General features: G+C 32.2%; 1 protein-coding gene across 1 annotated transcript; it reads right to left on the reverse strand.

The window, feature by feature from the left end:
* Positions 1-1,886: 1,886 nt before the first annotated feature.
* Positions 1,887-4,412, reverse strand: LOC102598671 (pectinesterase 2.1). The gene is made up of 3 exons (XM_006360021.2): positions 3,443-4,412; positions 2,831-3,022; positions 1,887-2,742 (listed from the first exon to the last, which is right to left on the reverse strand). Exons 1-3 carry the CDS (start codon positions 4,395-4,397, stop codon positions 2,237-2,239), a joined length of 1,653 nt encoding a protein of 550 aa, XP_006360083.1. The 5' UTR covers positions 4,398-4,412; the 3' UTR covers positions 1,887-2,236.
* Between the last annotated feature and the right edge of the window lie 4,379 nt (positions 4,413-8,791).

Consider the following 8,791-nt stretch of genomic DNA (forward strand, 5'->3'; position numbering starts at 1 on the left):
TATAGCTTGAGAATGAAGAAAAGTGGATGTCGAGATATTCAAGTAAGATGAAGTCTGCTTCAAGTCTCATCATGGAACTATGAAGCATCAAACAAAGTTTCAAAATAGTAGAAATAAGGTGTTAAAAAAAATTTGAAGTAGAGACGAATTGTCTACATGTTATCTAGCTTATCAAAGAGGAGGACATACAGTGTCATCTTCTTAGAATTATTATTTAAGAAGATAAATATTTACCGAAACATACAGGCAAATCATTATGAAATTTTAGATATGTTAATTTGAGAAGACGCATGAAATTTATTTTCCTCCTAAACTTAAGTCAGGTAGCTTATCAAAGAGGAGAACATATAGTGCCATCTTCTTAGAATTATTATTTAAGAAGATAAAATATTTACCGAAACATACAGGCAAATACATTATGAAATTTTAGATATGTTAATTTGAGAAGACGCGATGAAATTTTATTTTCCTCCTAAACTTAAGTCAGGTAGCTTATCAAAGAGGAGAACATATAGTGCCATCTTCTTAGAATTATTATTTAAGAAGATAAATATTTACTGAAACATAGAACGACAAAAGTCTCACATTGGTGGTTAAACAGACGGTGATGTACTTATAAGGCTTGAACAATCTTCTTCCCTTTGAGCTAACTTTTGGGGTGTGACTTATGCCCAAGACCTAATTTCACATGATATCAAAGTCGGGTCTATCTCATTCAATGTTGAGTCCCCCAAAATAAAAATTGTCTATACACTAGATATGTTAGGCATCGGGGGTGAGGCGGAGTAGTTAAAGAATGACAAAAGTTTCATATTGATTTGAGCTAGTTTTTGGGGTGTGAGTTAGGCCCAAAACCTCGAAGTTAATTATGTATTAATTCTTTGTTATGTGATTGTATTTGTATGGCAATAAACTTTAGCCAAAATATATTGATATTTTCTTAAATTTGCTAATATTCAAATTATCATCAACTTTGATTGAATACTTGAACAAAAAATTAGAAAAGATTTATAGCCACTCAAAAATTAAGAATTTTCGCATATAGCCACTGAAAAATAACTTAATTATGCTTCATAACTATAGTATGTTAATTACAATTTGTAGCTACATGTTAGAGGGAGGAGAGAGACGTGCGAGATTGAGAAAGGGAGGAGAGAGACGAGCGAGAGAGGGCAGAAGTGGAGAGAGGTGAATTGTATTTGTATATCGATTAGATAATTGCTTATATGTAACTACTATGTATATGTATCAATGATTGTATTTGTATATCTGCTTACATTTTGTACCCGTATACAATTAAATCGAGTTCACACATTTGTATTTGTATATCCAGTCTCTCTCTCGCTTTATACAAACACAAATTATACATTTGTATTGTATAATTTGTGTTTGTATAAAGCGAGAGAAAGAGAAAGAAGAGAACTGGGCTGGGAAAGATTTGTATTTGTATAAATATAAGTGTATAGGACGAAGAGATATATATTTTGTATTTGTATATCTAGTCTCTCTCGCTTTATACAAACACAAACATAAATTATATATTTGTATTTGTATAATTTATGTTTGTATAAAGTAAGAGAGAGACTGACCGAAGAGAATCTAGAGAGACTAGGCAGGGAGAGGAGGGAGAGGGAGAGATGCGAGCTAGATTCCTGAGAGAGGAAGAGAAGAGAGAGGCGAGAGAGAGGAATGCAATTATAGCTAGAAGTAAGTTCCGAATTGTAATTAATACAAACTGTAGCCATGTTAGCTAATTAACTAGTATACTACGAAACTGAAATAAATCAAAAGAAAAAGAAGAATAGAAATGAAACAGCCAAAAGGTAACACAATGACTTTCATCTTGCAGATTTTTATTCATTACCTCTTGCTAATTTCATCACAACCATACTCACCTAGGAAAAACTAATATTACTCATATCCTTTTTTAGAAAACTATAATTACATTCAAGCATCACCAGTTTCAGCTTCATCGCCAACATAAGCTCATTATATAAATATATATGTATATAAACTTATGAACCCCTTAACTAAACTGATTGACAGCTCAGTGTAAGGAATCAGCCATGTAAATGCTTGTCACACTAGAGTTGTGTGTTCTTTATTTTCATGCTTTAAACTCTTAATCCCGGCTCTGCCCTGTTCATGTGGCACATCATATATATATATTACTACTACTTATTTTGAGCTTTTTAGAAATGTCTTCTACATAAACAAAGAAGAATTTTATAATACTCTAATCATATAATCCATCCACATACGCCACGCCAGTAGAACTCAACCATGATCCGCCCTGAATCAGCTCAGCCACAGTGAACGGCATAGCTTCAGCGGGATCAGTAATGACATGATAACCAGGCCACTTGACACGCTTACTTGTACCAGCACCAGGTCCATTGTTCATAAATTCACCATAATACAATGTCTTCAACGCAAAATCTCCGTCCCACTCAGCCCAACCCGCTGGATCAATGAGACCACCTAAGTATGATTGCATCACTACAGTTCTTGAATATTCTTTCCATGGCCTACCAAGATACGTTTTGAATTCGTTCACAACTGGTTCAAGGTCCGGACTTGCTATTATGTCACAGAACTGAATTGATGTCCCCGTGGCCTGATTTGGGTCCGTCCTGCCTTGTGCAGTCACCATGTTTTGCTGATTTTTATTTGGTTTTCTAGCTACAAGCTGACACTTCTGGAATACAACTGCTGCATTACCAAATATGAAATCAACAGTCCCTGCATAGACGGATTAAAGATTTAAACTTTTTAATACTGAGTTCAATAGAAAGCATAGCACATTTGGGGTAATCTACTTCACGAGTACCTGTCACGTAGGAGTCTCGATAGAATTGCCTTAGAGAAAATGCATAAAGGGTGTCTTGATAAGCATCGATATGACAACGGTTTATGACAGACATATCAGCTCCAACTCGAAGTGCAACAGCTTGGTGTTTATCTGGTCCTGCTGTGTTCTGTATACATATGTCCTGTAGTATAAATCCTTGGCCAACTGCAGCTGCAATATGATGAAAATGCACTAGTATATGTTACATTTGTTCAATAAAACTAGCTCATGATGGTAGAGCCAGGATTTTCAGTAAGGGGTTCGAAATATCAAAAGTATACATACGAAGAGGCTAAAGGGGTTCAACATCTACTATATATACATAAAATATATTTTAACCATGTATAAACAGTGTAATTTTTCACCAAATGAACTCCCTTGATCCTTGCTAGCTCCGCCCCATGTGAAGATGTTCAAGATCAACTAAAGAGGCAAATAAACTACATCCCAATATAAGATGGAGGACCAATATCGGTAAATCATGAAGGGGTCTAAGTTTTAGTCTGATTGATAATATATGTACACTAGGTTGAGTGCAAGCTAACACGAACACCACAGTTATACGAATAAACTGATAAGTTGAAAGCTTACCAAGAGTGGCAGAGCGGAAGGTTGTTGATCCATCGACAACATTAAGGCTACCAGTAATAATGGTAGCATTCATTCCATCACCAACAATCATCAAGTTCATTTTATTGTTAGTCACCTCAACATTCTCTTTATAAATTCCCATCTTCACATAAATTACATAACGCTTCTTACTGTTATCTGGTGCTGCAGCAACTGCTTCAGCAAGTGTTTGATAATCCCCTGTTCCATCTTGTGCCACCACTGCATTTGTTTTAATGTCCTTACCCAAACTCTCCATCAGCTTCCTATCCCTCGAACTCACCCAAGATGGCATTCTTCCTAAAACCGTCCTGAAAACATCCTCATTGTGAGTTGTTACAGATGCGAGCATCGCCAATGCTACCTTAGCTCTCGAGATCAACTCATCAAGATTTGTTCCATTTATCATAGTTTTAGTAAACGAATCAAGCTCATCCAAGCACGTAACGTGGTTAGTAAGCACACCACTTAGCCAACTTTGCGCATTGGCATGCCCCGAGCCACTTGTTTTATCAATTGCTTCAATTGAATCAGATACTAAATCAACAGACAGATCAAGAAGCTCAAGACAATCAGTTAAAGCCCCTTGTTGATGAATGTCATTGATCTGATTCTTGATTTTGCGAACCACTGGAATTGCATTGTTCATTTGATGAACATATTTAACTAAAAACTTCTTCAGAATACTCAGTCCATCTGAATTTGATGTGACAATTTCATTGGACATTAAATCAGAGACATAACTGAGACAGAGTTGGGAATCTTGTGCAGTTTTACATAGATTAGAATGTTTAATCTCAACTTGATATGGAGCAACAAGAAACACAACTAAGAAGAGAGCAACAAAGAAAGTTATGACAAAAGTGAGGATCTTCAAGCTGATTATGGGATTTTCTTTGTGTGTTTTTGTTAAGAGAGGTTGATGAGGAGTAGCCATCTTTTAAGAAGTTTGTAACTCTGTTATGTGTTGGATGTTTTGGAACACGTTCACTTACTATAATACTTTGTTTATATAATATGTTGTTGGAAAACTATGTGCACAGCGGAAGCATATCAGAATCTTTACTGCTTACATAAATAATAGATAACCAAATTCGTTTATGCTAGAACACATAATCATGCTAGAACATATAAACTTGCTGGAATTTAATTCGTTAAATACCTCTTGAAGCGTGAGCAGATACCTTCAAGCGAATTCACGAGTTAAACAACAACTATGGTCTTCTATAGTGATCCCAAGTTCACATCCGAACACTCTCAATACTTAGGTGGGCAAGTATGAATAGAAAACATTCATCTTTTTCTTAGGTTAGGAGAATCCCTATTTATAGAGATTTCTTCCCAATCCAAAGAGGAGAACAAAACGCAATGTTTTTTTTAAAAAAATTCTGAGTTGTAGTAATTAACTATTGAGGCTTCCTATTATGGAAATAATTCCAAATAATTAATTTGAATTTATTCTTACCACAATAAATTACAAATCATTCCACTAGAAATTCGTAATTGCACTCGTCTATTTATATTTCGAAATTCCCCATCAAACACTTATGTGATTTCCCATGTTAAGATTACATATACTGATCAATAAATTAAATTACTGACGAATTTAATTCAATGATTAATTTCCTTTAGAGCACTATTTAACCTATTTCATATGTCGAATTCATAAATCCACTTGCAAGGTTTGACACGATGAAAACTTATAAGTTTCTCAAAAAGGCATATCAATCAATCTCTATAACGAGACATGAATTCCATATACTAACTTATTATTTCACCAATATACATTATTATCATCCAATCTACCAGGCATATTACCCATCTCAGAATCTCACCTTTTAATAAATCAAAACGATAATTAATATATACATATCATAATAGTTATATTAGGATTAAGAATATAAGTACATTTAATAGTTTAGAGAATATGTTTTTGTCAGTCAGTCTTAAACAACTATCTCTACTTGGTTCCGTTCAATACATACAAAGTGCACTAGCACAAGAAGTTGGAACTATACCGTTCTCATAGTCAAGATAAATTACATATAATCTTGTGCTACAATCGTACCGATGGCATATCCAATTTTCATCCTAGATTGTGAACAAAAAACTTTATACTTATAACTTAAAAGAACCGATGATTTAATCATTTGTGTATAACTAAAACTCTACACACTAAATCATCTACTACATAAGTAAACAGACACCATAAACAAATATATGATCTATTAAAACTAAGCAAATATTTATTCCATAATAAATATTATAACTTAACATATGGTTAATAGTATATATCCCAACATATGTGTCATTCATATACGCTGACGTATTTTAGATGGTTAAACTTTAACTTATGTAATAATGGACGCTTGAAAATACTCGTAAAAGTTTTCTCAAAATTTGAGTCGAAAGTGTATAATAGGACCTCTTTATCCTGTGGCCACATTCAAATTTGTAACATATCATAATTCGAGTGTCTAAATGAAATTTACTGATAAGTTTAAGGGATGTCAATGTATTTGGCCTATGTTAAAAGAGGGGTAATTGTTTGGTAATGATCATGTGTGAGGGAATAATAGAGTACATATTAGTCCTAACGCAAATTTTTTTGTTGACTTAAATCAATTGATATTCGTAATTTACTGGATCGATAATTTTTGAGTCTCACAAACAAGTTGTATTAACAGGAAAGCATTCTATGTTAGAAACTTTTTTATTACTAAAATTCGACTTCGAAATCTTTGATTAAAGTTAAAGTGATTTAATTCATCTTATCATATTCCTCGATGATTTACCGCTCCCCGTGGTGGAAGAAATTTGGGTGCTTGGTGTGACTAGTGACCACTCACCAAGTACTCAAAACTCACAAATATCTCCATTATTAATCTATCTTTAATTTTCATGTATGGAGTGGAAGCAATAATAACATACTCTCTCAGTTTTATTTTATGTAGCACTTTTTGGATTTCGAGATTCAAACAAGTCTATCTTTGACCGTAAATTTTTCATAGACCTTTTAAACATTTTGAATTATCAATTATTGTGAGTTATAGTACTTTTTATGTAGTTTACAAATATATAAATTTCATTTCAAAAAAATTGAAGATTCCATACACAAATTTCCGATCAAACTTAAACTATTTGACTCTTTGAAAACGAAAAATGTCATATAAATTAAGACAGGGGAGTAATATACTGGTCTAGACTCTAGCCAGTAATGTGATAAATTTGACAAAAGAGTGAGAATTGATGTGACTTAACTACTTTGTCCAAATTAGGTAGGAGTTAGGACCATCTTGAAATTGTGTTAGTAGAACTTTCTTGAGGTGAGATTATAAGAACACTTAGATTCTTTCGTTCTAAATTGAAGGTCGCAAATTTAAGTTTTAAAATAAAATAAAAATTAATATTAAAACAAGAAATTTTCTTTCTTTACAAGATTTGAACTCGAACTAATCAGACTACTAAGTATCGAATACCTAAAAGCTACGAATTATCTCTTTTAAAAAAACCTTAGTTTGACAATGCAAGAAAGTGGCTATTGAAATATTCAAAGTAAGATGAAGTTTGCTTCAAGTCTCATCATGGAACTATGAAGTATCAAACAAAGTTTCAAAATAGTAAAAATAAGGTTTTAAAAAGAATTTAAAGTAGAGACATTGTCTATCGGTTATCTAGCTTATCAAAGAGGAGGACATACAATGTCATCTTCTTAGAATTACTCTATAATTTAAGACGATAAATATTTACTGAAACATACTGGCAAATCATTATGAATTTTTATTGTTAATTTGAGAAGATACGTGAAATTTATTTTCCTCCTAAACTTAAGTCAGGTAGCTTATCAAAGACGAGGACATATAGTGTCATCTTCTTAGAATTATTATTTAAGACGATAAATATTTCTGAAACATACAGGCAAATTATTACGAAAATTTAGGTATGTTAATTTGAAAAGACGTGTGAAATTTATTTTCCTACTAAACTTAAGTCAGGTAGCTTATCAAAGAGGACATATAGTGTCATTTTCTTAAAATTATTATTTAAGATGATAAATATTTACCGAAACATACACATCTAAGAGAGTCAAATCATCATGAAATTTTAGATATGTTAATTTGATAAGACGTGTGAAATTTATTTTCCTCCTAAACTTAAGTCAGGTAGCTTATGATCAAAGAAAAAAATTATAAATTTTATTTATTTTCAATGTACCAAAAAATATTGTGATTGGTTGTAGAAAAAGATCATGAGTAATTATCACCTAGACAAGGTGATAGCTTTTAGTGGAGGCCCATAACTCATAAGGTCAATTTGATTACATAAAAAAAGCCATTTTTTTCTCCACCTCCGTTATCGTCGTGTCAGTTTCTTCCTTCCGTTGTTTCGAGCGAATTATAGATCACAAGACTCGAAATATCAAGATAATTTCATTTCTAAATTTTGGGACTATTTAGAGATAATTTTGAATTGATAAAAATTAAATAGTCGATGTATACTTCATTAAACTATATTCAAATTTTCGAATGTATAGCTCATGTATATATAAATTATATTGTATAGTCAATGTATACTTTCTATTACTTTAGGCAAGTTATATTGTATTAGTCCCTCCATATTTTCTATGATTTTTTAAATTATTTTTTATATAAATTAAACATGATTATAAACTAATGAGAAAGACATAAAATCACCATTGAAGTTGTCTCGGATTTTCAAAAAGACGTCTTAACTTTGAGGGTGTCCTATTATCCCACAAAGTATTGAATATTTTTATAAAAGGACCATTTTGACCCATTTTCTCATTATGTTTGTGAACACACACATAATGCACGTGTTGGTCTGTTTTTATTGCCAAAAACCAATTAGAAAGTGTCACATTTAAGTTATTTTCTTTATTAATTATTTACTCCATTCAAATTCATCATCTTCCCCAACAAAAGAGTTGTAGGTACTCTCTGATGAACTGATGAAATCAACTCAATAAGGTAGGAATTCATTTTAATTTCCAATCGAAAAAGCTAATTTAAAGTTGTTCAAGGTTTCATTTCTTCTTAGGGTGTGTTTGGTTCCAATTTTCTCATGTTTGGTTGGATTAAATGTTTTGGAAAATGTTTTCTAAATCAACTCATTTTCCTCAAATTTAAGAAAAATGACTTCCCTTCAAAACTTAAGAAAAACATTTTCCAAAACTCTCTTCCAACTTCAAATTACAATTATTTTTTTGTTGAAAAAATCAATTTATTTTGTCCCTACCCTCAAACCAGCCCACCCCCACCCCCCAAAAAAAATCAAATTTAAAGCTTGTTTTTAAATTCAATTTTTTTACCC

Source organism: Solanum tuberosum, unplaced genomic scaffold (assembly GCF_000226075.1).
Source record: "Solanum tuberosum cultivar DM 1-3 516 R44 unplaced genomic scaffold, SolTub_3.0 scf00302, whole genome shotgun sequence".
Classification (NCBI taxonomy): Eukaryota; Viridiplantae; Streptophyta; class Magnoliopsida; order Solanales; family Solanaceae; genus Solanum; species Solanum tuberosum.

Excerpts from the sequence above, each read along its gene's own strand:
- LOC102598671 (XM_006360021.2), bottom strand. The coding sequence starts at position 4,397 with ATGGCTACTCCTCATCAACCTCTCTTAACAAAAACACACAAAGAAAAT. Across the intron at positions 3,023-3,442 it reads CTTCCGCTCTGCCACTCTTG|CTGCAGTTGGCCAAGGATTT; the intron begins GTAAGCTTTCAA and ends ATCATATTGCAG. Across the intron at positions 2,743-2,830 it reads TCGAGACTCCTACGTGACAG|GGACTGTTGATTTCATATTT; the intron begins GTACTCGTGAAG and ends CCGTCTATGCAG.